The sequence below is a fragment of the Prionailurus bengalensis genome, chromosome B1, assembly GCF_016509475.1.
Source record: "Prionailurus bengalensis isolate Pbe53 chromosome B1, Fcat_Pben_1.1_paternal_pri, whole genome shotgun sequence".
In the NCBI taxonomy this organism is placed as follows: Eukaryota; Metazoa; Chordata; class Mammalia; order Carnivora; family Felidae; genus Prionailurus; species Prionailurus bengalensis.
The window spans coordinates 65,055,124-65,076,460 of NC_057344.1; the positions used below are offsets into that span (position 1 = coordinate 65,055,124).

A 21,337-nucleotide genomic window follows, 5' to 3' on the forward strand; every position below is an offset into this window, starting at 1 on the left:
GAGCCGAAGTTGGAAGCTTCACTGACTGAGCCACCCAGGCACCCCTTGGCATTCTTTTATCACTGTAAAGTAATATTAATATAATATGAAATATATATTTGGTCTCTAAGGATTGTGGGAACCCGAGATTTATAGTCAATTATTTGACAACCTGAGATTTCTGACTAGTGTCTGAAGTAGGAGCAGTTTTTTGGGACGGAGTCCTTGCCTGTGAGATCTGTGCTAACTCCAGGTAGTTAGTGTCAGAATTGAATTAAGTTATTGAACACTCAACTATTATTCCAAGAGTTGGAGAATTGGTGGTTGGTGTGGGGGAAAACCCCACACATTTGGTGTCAAAATATTCTTTGGGTAGAGAGACAGTTTTCCTTAAATCACTATCCTCAAAAATACTTCTGTGGTAAATTTGAGAGTGGTGCAGGACTCTGGCCACCACAGTATGTGAAAAAGTTACCTCCTAAATTATCTAAGTTCTACATTATACTGCCTAGCTCTTGAAATTCAATGCCTTAGTACACCTTCTGAGAGAAAGAAAGAGAGATTTGAAATCCCATGGTTGAGAAACTATCATTTTTTCAGATTTCCTCTTTGTCACCTATGACTTAGAATGTGCATAATGAAGTTCCACATCAGATGTGGATGACTGACTAGCTATTGGACCTGATCTTCCCACAGATAACAATTACAAATACTAGATCAAAAAAACAAAAATGACCCAGAGCCGATTTGTGGAGACTTCCATTAGCCAAAGATGAAACTATTTGAGCTTCTTATTAATAATAACAATAAAGGCAATGTATCCAAACCTATCAAATGTGTTTACATGAATATGTTTCATTTAAATAAAATATCATTTATTTTCTGATATCCAGAAAATAAAGAGGTAGTAGTAAGTATTCATCTTGTCTTTCCTGAAAGAACTATACCATTGGGTAGCCAAATGATGGATACAGGAAAGTATCTTTCCATTAATGCATTTAATGTAAAAAATGTAAAAGAAATTATGGAATTAAAGCACACACATATGCATATATATGATTTAGGAAAAAAGGAATGCTTAATGTCTCTCTCTTTACACATACATAAATATGCTTAGTGCCTATGTATGTACATATACACACATACTTCTACTTAATGCCTTAATGTGTATATCTATAGGTAGATAGATATTAAGCATTCTTGTTTGCTGACATCATAAAAGAAGACAGAGGAACATAGTTTCTTCTCATAGCTAGAATGATCCTTTCATAATGTAAGTCATATTGTATCCTAAGTCTGGTCAAAATTCACAATAGCTCTCAATTTTCTGAAGAGTAGAAATCAACATCCTTCCAAATGCCTGTAAGAACCTATAAGAGCCGTCCTTGAATTAGCTCCTTATTTAATTTCTCTCTCTTGACTATACTTCTGGTATAGTGCTTTCCTTCCTGTTCTTTAACACTTGAAATGTGCTCCAACTTCAAGGCCTTTGCATTGGCCATATTTTCTGCCTGGAGTGCTCTTTTTCCTTACTGCCACACAGCTTCTTGCCTTTTTCAAATCTTTACACAAAAGTTATCTTCTCAATGAGGATGATGGAGGCATCCCATTAGAAATTACATCCAACTCTCTTGCTTCTCCTGACAAATGCACACCCCTTCTGACTCTGCTCTTTATTGTTCTAAGGCTCTTATCATTACTAATATCCACTACCATTTTGTTAGGAGTTAACTGCACTCCCTCTACACACATACCCCACCAAAGAAATGCTGAAACCCTAACCCCAGGACCTCAGAATGTGACCTTATTTGGAAATAGGATCCTTAACAGATGTAATTAGTTAAATTAGGAGGAGTTCTTACTGGAATGGGGGCATGGGTGGGGGCTACTCCAACATGACTGATCTCCTTACAGAGAAGAGAGAAACTTGAACACAGACATAGGAAGAACATCATGTGATGATGAAGACAGAGACCATTTATGCACCTGCAAAACCCACCAAAGACCACTGGCTAACCCTGAAGCTAAGAAGAGGCAAGGAAGGATTTCTCTGTAAGTTTTCATTGGAGCGTTACCCTGTGGACACATTGATTTCGGATTTTTAGCCTTCAGAACTGTCAGACAATAATTTTCTGTTGTTTTAAGTCACCCAGCTTGTGGCATTCTGTTAAGGAAGCCTTAGGAAATGAATGCGTCTATCTATATACTAATCTATATATCTATATATCTATATATCATTACTACCTAATTCACTTTGTATTGTCTTATTGTTTATTGTTTGTCCACCTCCTGCCACTGACCCCTTTCTCCCAGAAGGCAAACAAAGAACAGCAGGGATCTTTTTCATTGTTATATCCCAAAGCACCTATAAGAGTTCCTGGTACACAGTACGTACTCAATACTATCTGAATGAAGTAATCCTCATATACATTGCTTCGTCATTTAATTATTTTAGTTGTTCTTTGTGACTTCTCAGTTTTTGTTTTGTTTTAGTGTTTTATTACCCACAGTAATGGACAACATAGCTAGCAAGAAGAATTTAAATAACAACTAAAACTCAATTTAACATCTTTTTTTGAAATAATTATTTAAGAATAATTGTTAAAAGTAATGAGGTTGACTGTTTATAATTTCATCTCTTTTTATTTCCCCTAGCCATGCTTTGTGATCAAGTCAGACACCAGAAAAGAATAGGAGATTTAAGATAATCAGCTCCAGAGCAATAGAGAGTTGACTGAACATAAATTGTTTAACTCTCTAACCAAGACTCCATGGAAGAAATTATTATTCATAATAAACTTCCCAAACCATTATGGTGTCTATCCACCAATACCGTCAAACTTCTCAACTTTCAATTATTAAGAACATTCAGGGAAGCATGGGTGATTCAGTCAGTTGAGCAACCAACTTCAGCTCGGGTCATGATATCACAGTTTGTGGGATCAAGCCCTGTGTCGGGCTCTGCACTGACAGCATGGAGCCTGCTCAGGATTCTCTCTCTTTGTCCCTCCCTCGACCTCTCTCTCTCTCTCAAAATAAATAAACTTTATTTTTTTTTTAAATTTTTTTTCAATGTTTATTTATTTTTGGGACAGAGAGAGACAGAGCATGAACGGGCGAGGGGCAGAAAGAGAGGGAGACACAGAATCGGAAACAGGCTCCAGGCTCTGAGCCATCAGCCCAGAGCCCGACGCGGGGCTCGAACTCACGGACCGCGAGGTCGTGACCTGGCTGAAGTCGGACGCTTAACCGACTGCGCCACCCAGGCGCCCCTCAAAATAAATAAACTTTAAAATAAATACTTCAAATTAGTTTATCCAGTTTAACTAAACTCATCTCTCAGCAACCATAAAATCTGTGAAGTTTGACAGGTATTGTACATTTACTAATATAATTCATTCTAACATGATAAAATACCTCCCTATACATTTATATTTGCACTTATCAGTGAGTTCCCCCTCACCCCCATCCCGCTCTAGCCACTAAAATTATGCCTTGAAATCGACTGCCCTAGTGAAAGTGAAAATACCTATTGCTTTTATCTATCTATCTATCTATCTATCATCTATCTATCTATCCTATTGCTTTTAGAAATAAGAAGTCATTCTTCAGCCTAGACTTTTTGGTTTTGGTCAAGGTTTATTGCTTAATACACTTGAATCTAAGCACTGATGAGGGGAAACGGGTTTTAAATCACAAAAGCTTCCTTTTCCAAAAGCAAACCTTGATGTTCTGAACATATTTTTACTGTAAGGCATAGTGAAGAGAAAAACGAAGATATTATAAGTAGGGAACAACCTTTGTAGGCAGAAAGAAATAGAGGCTCTTAGAATAAAAAAAAGGAGAGAAAAAGAAAAGCAAAAGTGAACCAAAGTTCTTTCATTTTTTCTATCTGTGGCCATATAAAAACTTGGGGAGGACATTAATATAGCATCAGATAGATCAGAGAGAAGCTAAAAGTAGAGGGGAGTGTACACAGTTTCATATTTGAAAATCTAGAAAAAGACTGAAAAGCAGAGTGCTTTTGTGGTAACATAGGGTGAGCACAGCAATGTAGATATGGCAGCTCATAGTGTGTGGGCAGAGAAGAACTCAGTACATCCATGCTGCCTGCTTCAGTTCTCAGTGATCTATGTGAGGAACAGAATTTCATAAGCTCCTGCAGAGTTCTTGGTCACGAATTTAAAGTTTCCCAGCAGTCGCCAGACTTGGCAGGTACAAGACCCGATAGAGCAGAAGAGCCCGGGCTCAGAACACAATGGAGGGCATGGTGGAGTGTCTATGCAACCACACAATCGATGCAGTGTCAGTAGGGGTGGAGGATACTGGGGTTGGACTCTCAGCTCCTGACCTTGCTTAGGACGGACCATACAATTACACAGGCGTACATAACATGGAGACCGGGCAAAACAGTTACTCCTCAGCTGGAGTTCAGTAGGAGTGAGCTTGGGATACCATGTGAACTAGCACCATTTTCAGCTTCCCCCATGTGTAGGCAACATGTAGCAAAGGAGGCGGAGGGTGTGTGAAAGAAAGCCGCCATAGAGGTTTTGGATTTTCAATAGATTAAAAAACTACCCGAATTACCTACTTGCAAACCTAAAATGTTTCTTGTTTTGTTGTTTTCCTTTGTGAACAGAAATCACTACAAGGGACGTTAAATCAGTTGTACAAAATGAAGACAGCAATGTCATTTTGCACATATGAGCCATATATGAAAATATTCAATTTTCAGGGGCTCAGTTTTTTAAAAAAACCGGCTGGAATAAACAAAAAGTCTCAATTGTAAAGTTTAGTAAGATAGTATATGAGACCTCACTACTGAAATAGCACAAAGTATATGAATCATTCTATATCTTGGCCAAAAAAATTAACCTTTTTTTCTTGTGGACACTAAGTATTTTTAAAAAGTTATTTAATATTTAGAAATACATATACCATTTACACTTCACATTTTAGATTATAAAAGATGTACATGAAAACAATCTTTCTTCGATAGTGTCAATGTGGTATAAGACTAGAAAAGATTTAAAATCCACTTTTATTTGGTAAATTAATTGTGTATTACTAGGATAGTGGGAGTAAATGAACAATCTGACCAATTATCAATAACAGGAAATAAGTGTTTTCCTGCCAAAACTGTACCCAATGCTTACAATTTTGATCATGACTTGGGCATACATGTGTCATTTGTTATGATTTGCTGAGCATCCTAAATGTTTTTGGTATTTTCACAACCTAAATATTAAGAAGCCTGTGAAGTGGAATTGAAGATAAATAGATAATATATATTCCTCACATTTGAAATTAAATGATCCTTAGGAAAAATATTTTTGCTTATTATAATTTTCAACCAAAAATACTGAGTTGGTTCGATATAACTTTTATTTTAAATAAAAATTACAATTTATTCGTTTACAAGACAAGATTAAATGAAACTTAATATAACTACTATTTAATTTTTTTAAATGTTTATTTAGTTTTTGAGAGACAGAGCACAAGTGACAGAGGGGCAGGGAGAGAGGGAGACACAGAATCTGAAGCAGGCTCCAGGCTCTGAGCTGTCAGCACAGAGCCCAACGCAGGGCTCAAACTCACGGACCGCGAGATCATGACCTGAGCCAAAGTCGGACGCTCAACCGACTGAGCCACCCAGGTGCCCCATATTTAAAATGAAATTACAGAGTGTACTGACATTGACTTTATGTAACTAAATGAACTCATCATATTATATATAACACATGAAAATTATCTTCCATATATTATGAATTGACATTCAAATCCAGAACTCTTATACATAAATTGAATTTCATGTTACTAAAACGTGTTTACTATACATAAATAGTTATTGTGAATGTGTTTTAGACCATCCCAACATTTGTTCTTTCCTTGATAAACATTTGGGATTATGACATATGAAGACACTGTATAAGGGAAATTAAATCAGCTTTGATCCCATTATTAAGAAATCCATACAGAATAGGATTCAGACAACAAGACATCATGCCTAACAAATGACAGATGCAATACACCAACTTGAAATGCCTATTTGAAATAAGGTTATCATTAAAATCAGTTACCACATGGAAAAGGTGTAGTGGCATCCAGCTAACAGCAAACACCAATATCAATATGGTTAGTCTATAAAAAACACTTCGAGATCTCTTTTTTATCCTCATGATCGAACGGTTTACTCTCATTTCATGAACGTCTGAGTTTTCTTCAGGTTTCATCTCAAAGCAGGTGGGGACTCCTGGTATGAACTTACTGGATGATGAGAGCTGACTTTTTACAGACCCAAAGTTTTCTGGAAGCATTCTTGAATGGTTCTCTTGAGAAGGTCTTGCTGGAGCAGGTAACACGCACGCTGTCTTCTTGCTGTACCTTCTTCTGTGTTTTCTGATGAATGAATAGCTCCATTTCTGGCTGCTGGAAAGTTTCCCCTGAGGCCCACTCTTTTTGAATGGATGAAGAGTTAAGTTGATCATCTCATTTTCTTCTAGTTTGCTTTCTTGGTTGGACAACCCACAGCTTATACTCCTGCAGACACTGGTATGACTTATGGTTAGACACACCAAGGGCAGAATATACTGAACTAGCAATAAAGAGATGGTAAAAGCAATTCTGTATGAATCGGATGGCCACGACTCAACGCATAAATACCTGCTGCTCAGCAATGTTGAGCCAAATGTTTCCTGCAGTTCCACCAGACTGTGAAACACTGGAAGAGGAGAACAAATCGCAAAACCTAGCGTCCAGACAGTAGCTATCAAGAAATAGCCATGATTTGCCGTTAAATTATTAGATATAGGATGTTTTATCATATGATACCTGACAATGGCAATTGATATTAAAATTAAAGTTGAGACCAGAACTGAAACACACTGAAGAAAAGGCATAATATGACACATGACTTTGCCAAACATCCACTGATCCAGCAAGACGGAGGTCAGTGTGAAAGGTGAGCAAAACAACACAACCAAGATATCAGAGAAGGCCAAATTTCCTATGAGGAAGTTTACTGTAGTCTTCTGGTTACGCTTCCTCATGAGTGCCATTAAAATAAGGAGATTCCCCATGAAACCAAGAAGACTTACAAATGTATAAAGTCCAATCAGAAAATACTGCAGGTCATCTACACTGCTTTTATAGTCATCCCACACTGGGAAATCAGAGCTCCGAGGGGCCCCAGTACTGTTCTCAGTGGCAAGTGTCTTGTTATAAAAGTCCTGGAGCTCTAAATCCATATCACAGTCCTGCTTGGAATAAAAAGACATTAGTTACCAATTAAAAAAAAAAAGTTACATGACCACTATAAATTAATACACTGAGAGTGAAACTAAATTTTACAATTTGCTCCTGTTACCTTACTAATCTCCCAAAAAAGTTTTGGGAGGTCTTGAACTGGTTCTAAGAGCACAGCAAATATCAGCCAATAACAATTACAGTAAATCTAAGCCTACCATCACTTCTGGGGTGTGTTAATGTGTTGTAAAATAGCAAACCTTGTTTTTTAAATTTATGTAGATATGACGAAAGGGAAGGAAAAGGCAAATATATGTAAGAGCTTCAAGATACCTAATTTACAACAGCTCATCGCTATTATTTATCCTGTCACGGTGCCTACTCATGGTGTGGTCACATAATCTTACCTTAAACATTCCTTCATTTCAACTTCAATCAAGGTCAAACTTAAAAGTCACCTATGCTAAAGTATTCCTTAGTCTACTCAACTGGATGTGATCTCCTCTTTGGAACCCCCATACTGCTCTGTTTATAGCTGTCTGATGCGAATGTCACAATTTGCTTTGCTATGCAATTAAAATGCATAGCGGCGTCCCTTATTTATTTATAAGCAATGGAAAAGCGGAAAATTGTCCTTTATTCACTGTGGCATCTACCACAATCCATGGCCCAATAACTTCACCATCGTGGGTGCTAAATAAATATTTATGGAAAAATGAAAAATTCAAACAAGTGTCTAGTATCTTAAATATTATCTTGTTCAAATTTAAGCTTCTCAAGTGTAGAAAGATCACCCCAGGACTTAGGTGTATATACTAGGCACTTAATAAGTGTTTATCAAGCTGTACTGTTGACTCCGTGTGCACAATACTGGATGGCAGTCATTCCATGATCAATTCTTAGTCCTTTAAGAGGTGCCAGATTATCATGAATTAGGATAGCCACTGGCCAGCAGTCTGCTAGTGTTTAAAAAAAAAATCACCTGTTTACTTTTTAATTTAAAAAGTGAAAATAATTTTCAGCTTTAAAAAGATTGAATACATTCATATGGCCAAAGGAAAATTTATATCTTAAAGTTAAATGTATAATACCAATATCATACCCCATAATGTTTTTTCATTTCAAACAAAATTAATAATGTAATATTATTAATAGCACAATGGTATTTCTTATTTATTGCTACATATTGGAGATTTGACAGTATTGTCTGATGAAACACAAACTGTCTGTAATATATCAGTAAGAGGCAAAAGGGACCTCTTGTCCTCTTTTTATTTTTTTTATTTTTTAAGGTTATTCATTTTTCAGAGACATAGAGAGACAGGCCCAGGTCATGATCCCACAATTTGTGAGTTCAAGCCCCGCATCGGGCTCTGTGCTGACAGCTTGGAGCCTGGAGCCTGCTTAGGATTCTGTGTCTCCTCCCTCTCTCCCCCTGCCCCTCCCCAGCTCATGCTCACACTCTGTCTCTGTCAAAAATAAATTAACTTAAAAAAAAATGAAAACAAAAAAAGTTACTCACGTGGCCTACTGAATCATTTTATTCATCATATTATCAGATAATTGCCTCCCAGTAACTACTCTGAATGGATTAGTGAGCTTCTAATCTAAGTAGCCTTGACTGGCCTTTTTGCCTAATTTCCTGGGTTCTGATAACCCCTGGTTTCATCTACCTTGTTTATAATCCTATTTGTACTTATAACGTGTACAGGTTGTTCCTGTGTATCCTGCTTATTCATTCTTCTTTTGACTCACTTTCTTGAAACAATCCTTTTTTGTTGTGGATCTGTGGTTACTGATTGCTTTTTCTACTACCAAGGTAAGGACAAAAGAGAAGTTGCATAGATGATTCTACAATGGCTTTGTGTTTTCTTGGGGCATGTAACTGGAGGATGATGCTCCTTTAAAGTAAAATATTACTCTCCACAATTTTTTGAAGGAAGAGGAAATGCAACATAATTTGGGGTAATAGAAACAATGGGGTTTTGAGGCTTAACTTCAGATTGTCTCCAATGCAGCGGTCAGTCTTCTCCATTGGACTGTAATGGAGATAAAGGAAATGTCTTAATTCTTTCTATGATAGTAATGGTGCTTAAGAGAATTATGTTGTACATAGAGGATACTAAGTAAACACTTGCTATTAATCACTTAAGAAAATAATTTAATTTTCCCAACCTTGAAATAATAGAAATGAATCATTTGGGGAATATAGGAAAATTCAGGATAGAGTGTGACTATATGTCTATGTATATATATGTGTATGTGTGTGTGTGTGTGTGTGTGTGTGTGTATGTCTTTTTACATAGATATATATATAGGAACCACTGAAATTAGACAGGTTTTCAAATGGCCCTAAAATGAAATGAGGAGATACATCCATAGACAATGGTGAAAGTTTAGCACTTTAAAATTTTAAATGAGGCATCTTCAGTCATAAAGGCTATCACATAAGCAACATAAAACTAAAATAGCAAAAAATATTTATAACGTGTTTTTATTTAAATGTAAAAGAAATACATCAGATTGCATCGTGTCACTAAAATTTTTCTCTAACGATACATGTCCATAAAATCCTCAGTTCATTACATTATAAAAACCACTGCCTTATCAGTAAGCAGATGAAGGAAATGTCATCCTAAGTATTCACTGGACACGGGAAACACTGAGGGCAACACTTCTTGCCCTCCTTAAAAAACTCTACTTTAAATACAATTTTAAAGGGGAGGCTCCTTTTATTAATGAATAGCTAAGATTAGTTGTTCCTTCCCTTATTCATTCAACTAGCATTTACTGAACAGCTGATGTGTTAGGTGCTCTGCTAGGCTCTGGCATAAAGGTAACAAATACAAGGTACTATGTGGTAATATTTCCAGGGGTTAATTCAAGGTTACACAACAAGTAATTAATTATAGACTGCAAGTGCCTGAGATATAAAAGGCCCTAAATGGATTATGAATGAATGAATGACATTCTCCTGATTGCTAGTGATATACTTTTTTACTATAGCACAAACACACTGTTGCTGAAAATCATGGATGCTTACTTGTACCTACTGACAGATTGATAAATTATCATTTTTTCTTATGTTTTTTCCCTCTCCTAACATTCATTCATTTAACATTCATTTTATTTTAGTGTGACTGTGCTGCTGTTCCTCTAACACAAACCGATCCATCCCATCTAAACATAAAAATAAACATGACACCTAACATGATGCTCTGCACTAAATGAGCATTTTGTGAATCTTTGCTCCAATGACTTCTCACAATGAGAGATATTGCAAATAGGGGGAGAAGAAAGGGGATGCAGAGCTATTTCTTTAAAAGTGCCCTCTTATAGGGCTCCCCCCCCCCCAAGGGCAGGGGGTCCAAAATGGACCAGACGTTGGCATGCAGATTATTTTGAGCTGAAAATAACCAAGACCCAAAAGACTCAGGAAGAAACTTTGACCTCCCCACCAACTGCCTAAAAAATTTTAGATAGGGGACCTGTACCCACAAAAGAGCTATTTATAGAGATTCCTTTTTACCTAAGAAACTTAACTGTATAACAGGGCAACCTTTGTTTTCCAAACATCTCCTACCTTCCTGCTAGTAGCTTTCCTCCTTTACCCCTCTCCTTAGCCTAGGATGACACATATGCCTCATTTTGCCTGTCTTTGGAATTTCCATGTCTGTGTAGATTCCCCATAGGTAGAAACTAAATTTGATTTTCTCCTGTTAATCTGTCTCAGGGAAATTTAATTCTTAGTCCAACTAGAAGAACTTTGGACAAAGAAAAATTTCTTCCTCCCTGACAATAGCCAGGGGAGGTTTTAAACAGTAGGAAATAGTTGTCCAATAAGATTTGTCTTTTTTTTTCTTTAATTGAAAAAACAAAGGTAGAGGAACTACTTTAAAATGAAAACAAAACAAAACAAAACAAAACCACAAAGGATTTCTTTTCTTAAACTTACCCCTTCACTTCCCTGAAAAGCACAATAAGCAAACATATAATGGAAACGTAAATCTGTTTAATAATGATCTGCTTTTCAACAAGTGTTATAATGAACACTGTACAATCCTATGCAACATACTTTACACATAATAAAAGTAATGCCCTATGTGTACTTTCCTTCATCTCAGAGTGCTAAGCAAATTATGAGATGTAACCACAAAGAATGTTTGAAAAATGAAATATTATTTTAGAGGAAACTTGATGCTGACTGTGTGAAACCTTTGTTGTGCTTACTTATGAGCTTTTCTTCTTTCGTACCCAGTTTTCTCTCTCACCATCAGTTTCCACAGGGCTGTACATCCAACTTCAACCCTCACAGTAAAAAGTGGAAAAAAATAAAAGTTCTTCCTCAAAGTGTGGTGACTGTGAAAAAGTCTTTGTAGACTTAGTGTAATTTTCTGATATTGTAATTTTCTTATAAAAATCGATCTATATCTGCCACCAAGACAAATTAAATCTTCCCAATAGACTGTAAGTATGTGAGGTAGATAGCTCTTAAAAAGAATAATAGGGGGAACTCAGAGGATTCTAAAAGACAGCTTATATATTTAAATAAGGTTCTTTTGTTAAGATAATTTCCTGTCTTATGAAAATGCACATCTTTTCACAGAGGATGCCAATCACACACAAAAGAATAAAATACATGAATTTTTTTTTTCCTCTAGCAATGATAGAATATCAACTATTGCCGATTTTGCTATCATCCTGGAACAATGGCGAGATTCCATGATCTCCAATATTCCCATGATTTATTTTTAAAGCTAGAATCTGGCAAAATTCGAGTTGGAAAGATAAATACAGCTCTGCTCAGCTGACAAACACGCAGGCACGCGCCACCCTCCCTTCTCGAGTCTAACAGCAGAGTTTCTCTTCCCTTGAGAAATCTGAAATTTTAAATTGCATTCGGACTCAAAATTCTGCTGAAAGCCTCAGGCTATTCCATGATCTGTGGCCAAGTCTTTCGACTTTGATCCAACACAATGGTTCAGTTTCTTTAAAAGATAAACTAAAGGTCTGTGAACTTGGGGATAAAAATTCCCTGTTTGTGGAATTCGAGGTGTATGGATGTCTGGTATTGCTCGCATTTGTCATTTGAGGCCACCTTGCAAACAGGAGCGCAAATCCAGGAGCGCGGCTGCCTCCGGGTCTGCGGCCAGCTGCGGGACTGCGCGGCAGGTGGAATTGCCCGTGTGGAGCCCGGTGGACTGCGCCCCGGGACCTCGCCAGAGCCCGGCTAGGGCTGTGCGCTAGCCGAGCACCCCGCGGGCTGCCGTTCCCCTGCCTCGGACGCCAGCCGGGCTGCACCCGGGGCTCGCACCCAGGGGGAGCGCTAGGTCCCCACGCACCCCCCTCCCGCCTCCTCCTGACCAAGCTCCAGCTCGGATTCCGGACACTCCTCCTGGGTTCGGCCAGCGCCAGCCCCACCCCGGGTGAGTACTTGCCCCGCACTAAAGAATTCCGCTTGGTCCCTTCCTTGCTCTCCTTTCAAGCCTAACAGTTGACTGTTCGGCCACCCCCAAATCCCCACTTTTCCACCGCGCTGCCTTGGGCTTCCCTACCCTCCGTCTCGGGAGATCCCAAAACACCCGGGGACCGGGGACCGGGGACAGGGGTGCGGCTCCCGGGCCCGGAGCGGACTAGCCGCGCGAGCCAGAAACGGCCTCGGCCCCTCCCTGCAGGCCCACCCCCGCGTGGAAGGGAGCGGCGGGGAGAGGCTGAACCCCGTACCTCGGGGCTCCCGGGCCGGTGCTGGTGCCTCGGTTCCCGGGAACGCGGTCGCTCCTGCGCCCGAGCGAGCGGCGGCTGCAGGGGGAGGACCTGAAGGTGGCGGTGGGAAAGTGGTGGGGGTAGGGAGGAAGGAGCGGGGAGCAGCGGGGGTTTTAGAGGCGCCTCGGGAACACGTGACTGCTCCCGGGACCCCAGAGACCCTGCTCCAGGGCGCCTGCTCCGCGCCAGCTTCTCCCCAAGCCCGGGGTCGGGGCATCCCAGCCCCTACCTTGCTGTTTGGGGCCCCAGGGGGAAGCTGCAGGCCCCCGGCAGGGTACCCCGTCACCCTGGCCTCTGGTTGCTGGCCGAGGCCAAGTTTACTTGACGAGCTGGAGGATTTTTGCCGGTTGTGTCCCCAGCCTGGTGAAGTGAACTCGGAGTCTTGAGCTGATGTGGGAGTGCAGGGGTACCTCTCAGAGCTTAGGCTCCCTGAGAAAAAGCTTCAAGGCCCAGGTTTTCTCTTTGTTCGGAAAAAATGAAAACCAAAACCAAAACAGAACGCTGCTCTTTCTCCCACCCTCTTGGAGTGAGCAAGGGAGAAGTCTAGGTGGAGAGGCTGATCTGGAGGGGCAGGGGACACAAAGGGGTCAGCAATTTGGTCCATCGCGGAGAACAGGAAAAAGGATTTACTCCCACTGCTAAGGAGAGGTAGTTGTGGGAGTGGGCAATCGGCGTGGAGCGGAGGAGTGAGGGTGAAATGGGATCCACGTTTCCCAGGGCTTTTCAGTAACATAAAGAAGACTCGGGAATAAAGAATTGTCATAGGTTTTTTTCTTAAAAAACAAAACAAAACAAACAAAAAAACCCACAACTCATTAACCAAAAAACACCACAAAACTTAGCCCTCTGTTTCTCCTCAATGTGATTCCCATCCTCAGTGTTTCCCAATCTGTGGTGCAGGTTGGCCTTATTTTTGTCAGTCATTAGTTGGCAGGTATTTTAGGCTTCTCTGTCCGGTGTGCGTGTGCGTGTGCATGTGTGTGTGCGTGTGCGTGTAAGAGGCAGGGAGTGGCGAGAGAGAGGGATGGAAAGACACACTGGAGAAGGAGATTGGAGGTAGAGATCCCTATGTTTTTGACCATGGCCTTGCAGGAGGAAGATTGTATTTGTTGTATATTTCAAAACTGAAAATGATTATGTGACAATCATAGCATCAAGTGCTTGGTGTTTGGTGCAATCCAATGGGACGGACATTCTGTAAACTGGAGAGGACCATGTCTCTTGGGAGCAAGGCGATTTGTAAATGTAATTTCTGGGGGCAGCAAACCCTAGTGGTTTCCCTAGAAGTCGACCAAAATTCTTGTGCCTCTTCTCTGCTGAATTTTAACATATGACACCCAAGGGATCTATACATTGTCATTGTGTCAGCTAGAAAGGCATCCAAGAGCTTTTAAATACCTCAGACAAATCCAGTTCCTATTTCATTCTTTTCTGTTTTATTTCTAGAATGCTAGTACATTCTCCCCAAATGCTTGACAGAATAGTCAGTCTGAGCAGGCCCATTGGATCCTGCAGTCGGTGAGCTGAGGGATGGTAATGTCAACAAGGGGGGACTGGTGAGAAAACAAAGTTTGTTCTTAGACTTTCTTAACTCCAACATCTGCATGGTTACTGCACTACACATTGCCACATAAATGTCTATGCTTCCATCCGTTGCACGGTTATAATACATACTTACTTCAAATATGCATTGTCTTTAAAACAACTTCTAAATGAACCCCATTGTGACTATCTTCTAAAATATTAGTCTATGGTGCAAGTTTTTGTATGTTAAAAATACAAGATGGATTTTATTGTTTTCTTTTCCACTAATTTGTGGGTTTTTTTGATAATATCAACCCTTAGGTTGAAGTAATTGTTATTATTAGAGTATTAAAAATAAAAGGGCAACATGTGATTGAGATGGAGATTTTGATTAACCCACCATTCCTTTCCCACTGCACACACAAACATGTAAGCCTCAAAAAGGGAGTCAGAATCTCTTCTTTAAATACACATTCAACATACATGGAATAAACAAATTATTAAGAATCTTTTTTTTTCCTAAGATACTGTCAACTTGAAATTCCAACAGTATGCTACATAAAGAGGAAGATATGAAGATCAGTGTGCTTTTATCTTCAAATTTCCCAGGAGGGATTCAAAACTAATCATCATCACTCTTTGTAGACCATAATAAGTAATTTTGTTCCTATTTTATGGAGTCAATTGAAGCAGGTAAAGTACTACCTCTGGGAACACAGATAGTAATGTCCACTTCTGCTCTATATATTTTTGCTACTCACTATTTATAAAATACTCATTTGGGAAATTAAGTTGGATTTTATACGTGCTACGAAATTAAACTGGGTGTTTTCCAGTTCTCATGGTTCTTCATCAGTTATGAAAAAAAGCATATCTCTAAAGGTGAAAGTTAAAATCACTCGGACTCCTAAGACAAATTATTGAATACTAAAACACTCTCCAAACAATGCTTGGAGTGACATTTCTCTGAGGAACATGTCTGTTGTTTTTGTCAAAGTTATTGCTGTATTTTAATAACAGGGACCATTTGTGAAGGATGAATACTAAAGTGCTTTAACATAATCTCAAATGATATGTAATGTTGATATATAGGAATATATAGGAATAGTGGTGACAAATAAAGTAGAAAAATAGTGTTACTTTATGTGATGCATTTTTTTTCTGTGAAGATTTTTGTTACATTCATGAAGAATGTTACATTCATAAAGAACATTTCTTTTGCCACTGTTTCTATGGTGGTAAATTTAAATCCTTAATTCCTAAAAGATGTGGGAAGGGCCATTTCTGGGTATTACCAAAAATGTTTTTGTGATGCTGATTGATGCATTGATTTCTTTGGAATTGTAATAGTTTGTCATATAATCAATATTTAGGACTTAAAACAAGAAACTAACATAATTGTGAAACACAGGCAATTGTTTTAAGGAACGAAAACAAAAAAAATATTAACCCAAAATTTTGAGTGCATAGAGCCATTTTCCCAGATAATTCGATGATAATTTTGAGGTCCTAAGGGGGCACTATAAACACATAATTGCCTTCTTCTGACAAGCACTGTGCTACTTAAGCAACACTTTATCTTTCCTTTTGATTTTCTAATGATTAAATCATTAAGCATAAAATAGTGACTGATTTCCAAACAAGATATATGGTTCTTTTTTTAAAATAAATCTGCCATGTTAAAAATACATAAACACATATATGTGATACACATATATATAGTTATGCAATCACAAATCACAAATGTATTTGTATAATGGACACAACCAGAACACCTGGCTTTCATCCATGTTTTATTCCAAATTACTGGCCGGGCTTTAGACGAAACACTTGACCTTTTTAGTCATCACTTTCTTTGTAAAATGAAATGCTTTGACTAGTAGATATGGAATCCCCTTTGAGCTCTGACTACCTATGACTTTATGCCATTAAGAAGTATACATTATAGACATATGTGTAGAAAAAGACACTTTTTGGATCTTCAGAAAAATTTTATGGTCATAGAAATTGTTTCTCTCCTCTCCATATTAGAAAAAAAGAAGAAGAAAATACTGTTGATAGTTTTCCATTATACTGGCACATTCTCTTCCCTGCAGCTATAATAACTATATAATGATACTTGATACATTTTTATTAAAAAATGTGGATGTCTTACATATGAACAAATGATTCTTTTTTTTTTTTCTTAGAGAGAGAGAGAGACAGAGTGTGAATGGGGGAGGAGCAGAGAGAGAGAGAGGGAGACAGAATCGGAAGCAGGCTCCAGCCTCTGAGCTGTCAGCACAGAGCCCGACGCAGGGTTCAAACCCATGAACTGTGAGATCATGACCTGAGCGGAAGTCAGGCACTTAGCCAACTGAGCCACCTAGGTGCCCCAACAAATGATTCTTTATCTAATTATATCATTTTAAAAATTTCAGCACAAGATACAGAAAAGAAGAAGAAGACATAATATTTCTATCATGTAAATCCATATATAGGCCATATATTCTTCCCTTCTGTAAATCAAAACAAAAAGTGGTGGTGTTGATAAGCTCCCCCCAATATTGCTTTTTAATATAAATTTCCATTTCTTAGCTAAATTTTCATGGTTAGTATTTTAAATCGTACTTACAAGTTTAAATATAGCTTTACTATATTTAAATGGAAATGAAAGAGAAATGGTTTGTTTGTTTTTGATATGTTGGTTTGTTTTGAATAGTCTTTAAAAAGAATGTTTAGAGAAGTGCTCAAAGCAAAAGCCCAGAATCAAAAGTTGATTAAATGGCGGTTAAATGATATGCTCTTCAAAAATGTATCTGTTGCCATATTCTTACTCTTATCACGCTCACAGGTACTTCAGCTTTTAAAAGTATATTATTCAGCAAGTAGAAAAAGTTATGAGACATTTTCATTACATACTATATGCATTTTTAAAGGCAGTAGGATTCATTTTTCAAGCTTACACTTAATGGGGAAAGCAGAATCAATACATAAAAAAATAAGGAATATGAGAAGAATCAAGACAAGTATACAGTAAGATATATATGTATAAAATATATAATATTTACAGATATGTGAAGTATATGTATACATGTAATATGTGTATGTATAAAAATAGCAATAATCCACCATAACTAAAATGCCCAAGACATTTTTAAATCTTTGAGATGAACAAATGGGTTTGGTTTGTGATGTTCATAGTTTGCGTTATCCTACTTTATTCCTTGTTCTTCAGCCCTTCAGGAGAACTTTTGTCAGTATCTTATGATACACCAGATAGAATTCTGGGCTGTGCGTTTAAGGAGATGAAAAGAGTAGCCACTACCTTCCAGAAATGGGTGCAAATAAATAATTAATTACATATAGCGTACTAAATTCTGTGTTAGAAATAAACTTAGAGTCCTGCCGGAATATAAATAAGACACATTCAGCGTATGGGGGCATTTGGGGAGATTGAGAGATATAAAAGAGGGCTTCATAGTAGACGAGATCCTTGAACTGAAGCTTGAGGAGGAATTGATGAAAGTTAAAGCTCCAAATGGCAGGGATGGGCAAGTAAGAAGTGGGGAAATAGCGTCAAGGTGAGAGAGGGTGTTCCAGTTGGAGAAATACAAATAGTTCAGTATGCCTGAGTGTGTGGGAAGTGGTGGAGGATGATACTGAAAATATTGGTTAAAAGGACATGGCACTTGAAGGGTTCAGAGAGCAACTAGACTATTTAAGCTGGGGAGGGATATTACTGGAGGGCTGTGAAAGCCACTGAGGCAGAGAGACCATTTTGCAGACAAAGAAGTAGAGCTTGATGGATATGAAAGAACACATCTGAGACATGTTTAGGGGGTAAAATCAATGGGAATGTGTGAGCAACTGAATTTGAGGGTGTGAGAGAGAAACACGGGACAATTCTTAGATTCTGGTTTGAGGGATAGAGATGATGACAATGACTGAGATCCCATCTACTGACTGAGAAGAGAATTTGCCAGTGAAGTCTGAGAGACATCTGCCCTCTAGAGAGAGATTTAGGGTTATGAGTATATAAGCATGTAATTGATGGCAAAGAATATGATTATGCATTAAGGGTTTAAAAAAAGGAGAAGATTAAGAATGAGATGATAAATTTGAGGATGTCTGGTCAATCAAGGAAGAGACAGGACCACAAAAGGCAGTAACACACAAGCCTTTTTGGGTGGTGGTCTTGGATGGAGTTGCATGATGGGAAGTCTCTCCCAGCAACAGTGCCTCCAGAGATAACAGCCCATCCAGGGGTGCTACATCCAGAAGAGAGATAGGTCAGGGGACTCTTGGGGAGAATGGGAAAATAGAGAGTGGGCTTACTTATCTAGGTGACATCCCTCAGTGGCCAAGTGGGGAGACTTGGTTCAGAAAGCTCCAAAGGGCAGCAACAATTTGGTATCTGTCATGGCAATGGGATTTGTTTCATCTCTGGTTTACACATGATGGGTTCACCTTCAACTTCTCAGAGTATGAAAAGTAGATGGATTCTAACTGGTTAAAAATATACATATTAAAATTAATTTAAAGCAATTAGATGTGTGAGAATTTGAGTTTGGTGCTGTCTGGCTTTGGGCTAATCGTTGTAGCCTGCTGTGAAGAAGAAAACAATATGGGGGCCACTTTAAGCTAATACACATGTGCTATCTTGGGCCGATTTATATAGTAGGGTCCTGGGAAGGAAAACAGCTAAAGAAGTAGAGAGAGACAGCAGATCCTGGGAGAGGAGACTGAGGAGCATCCAGGAAGGGATGAGTAAAGCCTGCAGTGTGGAGTTCATGAAGTCAAAGGAAAAGAAGATTCCAAGAGCATAGGATGGTGTAAAGAGTCAAATGCAACATAAAGAATAAATATAATAAAGTCTGAATTGTGTCCACGGGCTTTGGTCATTGGTGTTATGGGCAGAGGTGGGTAGGTGGGCCATATTTGAGGAGCAAATGAGAGGACAGTAAATGTTTTTTTTTGTTTGTTTGTTTTTTTTTGGGGAGAAGTTACCAGAGAGAGAAGCAACTACAAAAGCAATGACATGGGCGAGGGAGTTACAATGGAAGAGTGAGCAATTTTATTTTTGTTTTCATTTTAGTCTTGAGCCAAGAAAACGGAGTTGTTGAATAAACAGGTGTTATACTTATATCATTGTGTAACAAACCTCCCAAATTTAGTGGAATAAGACAACAACTCACTCATGGAATTTATTCTCATGGATTGAGTGGGAGAGCACAATGGTGGTGGCTTGTCGCTGTCACTTGGTGTTTCGGGTGTCAGCTGGGAAAACTCAGTGGGCTAGGCTGACTCAAAGCCTGAGGGCTGAAACAGCTGGGAGAGAGGATTCACTGCTGAAATGAGGAATATGGAATTTAGGGAGTAAATACGCTATCATTTTTACTTAACTCAGAAGGAAGGAGGAGTCTATTGAAAATGGGATATGAGGTAGGAGACTAGGGGAGAAATGTGACAATTTTAAATATCTTCTAAAAGGAGAGACATTGGAAGTCACTCAAGCCCAAGAATTTTTGGGTGATGTTTAAGGTTCAACGAAAGTTTTGAGTGTGTAGTTTCAATAATCTATGCAATTGCATTATTTTCACCTATATGCTATGCTAGTAGAGAGTGGTAGCCAAGCAATTTCCTGGGTTCAGAAGAGTCCGATTATACCCCAGCCCATCTTTAGATATTTTTCCTCTTTGTAGATTTATATGTATCTGGAGAAAGAAAAGCAACAGGTAGACTTTAAACAAAGGAATGAAGAAGGGATACTTACCTAAGCAAAGTGTTGTGAAAAGGTCTAATGTTAAGCCTGAGATTTGGGGAGTGGGGCAAGATGAACTGTCAGACATACTTGTCATAGACGATACAAGTTTCAGAGGTGATGTTCACACTTGCCCTTCTCACCAGCTATTCCTACTCCATGTCTTTGAGAGGAGATATGAAGTGAATAGTGATAAAAATCAAAACAAATGATAGTAACAATGGCAAGCTCTGTTCATTATACCGTGTAATAAATACATAATGTAACACTTTTGTAAAATAACATTATACTTTTGTTGAATGTCTGAAGGGTGTCTGATGAGGTGAGATCTACAGTAAAATGTTTGGATATTTACTAAATAATTTTAAGAGTCTAGTCCTCTATAGTCTTATTCTGACAGATTTAAAAAAGATACTCTCAATCTGTGGGCTATGTGACTGAATGAGAACTTTCTTGAAGTGCATTCCCATTTCTAATCAAGAACAAATCCATAAATATTACTTAGTTCCTCTACACAAGGAATATATTGAATTGTTTGCCTACATACCTGTATAGTAACATTTTAAAGAAAATTTTCACTCCTTTCTGCTAGTTAAGTCCCCGAAACAATTAATAATTCTTAATTAGTTAATCCAATGAATCCAATTGAATTAAGTGATTGTATTGACTATTTGATTGTACTAACCAATTTAGTCAAAACTCTTTACCCCCTATATTTCATTGGTTTTAAGATGAGGACTTTATTAAAAAAATATTTTAGTACTCTCACTTTGAGATTCTTTCATAATCGATTGTGTGTCATTGCTTTACTGGAAGCATTTTCTCTCTTTCTCAGTGGTCCATAAAATAATGCTGCAATCTATATTCTGTGACATCATCGATTCACATAAATGCAATAGGTAAGTTACAGAAAGAAGGAAAAACTGACACCTAATTAATGCATAGACTATGAACTGATTCACCAGCATGGTTCATATTAAGTTTTACCCCAGTGGGATTTTCTCCTTACAATATCATCTACGTTCTAGTTTTCCTATGTAGTGTTAATGCCTATCAAGATTTAGCTGAGCGATAATTTATGAC

General features: G+C 38.3%; 1 protein-coding gene across 1 annotated transcript; it reads right to left on the reverse strand.

Annotated features, from left to right (window-relative positions):
- Nucleotides 1–5,580: 5,580 nt before the first annotated feature.
- Nucleotides 5,581–15,350, reverse strand: NPY5R (neuropeptide Y receptor Y5). The gene is made up of 2 exons (XM_043566250.1): nt 12,949–15,350; nt 5,581–7,235 (listed from the first exon to the last, which is right to left on the reverse strand). The coding sequence occupies exon 2, from the start codon at nt 7,224–7,226 to the stop codon at nt 5,886–5,888; it is 1,341 nt and encodes a 446-aa protein (XP_043422185.1). The 5' UTR covers nt 7,227–7,235; nt 12,949–15,350; the 3' UTR covers nt 5,581–5,885.
- Nucleotides 15,351–21,337: the final 5,987 nt, after the last annotated feature.

Coding starts and splice junctions, on each gene's coding strand:
- NPY5R (XM_043566250.1), bottom strand. CDS start 7,226: ATGGATTTAGAGCTCCAGGACTTTTATAACAAGACACTTGCCACTGAG.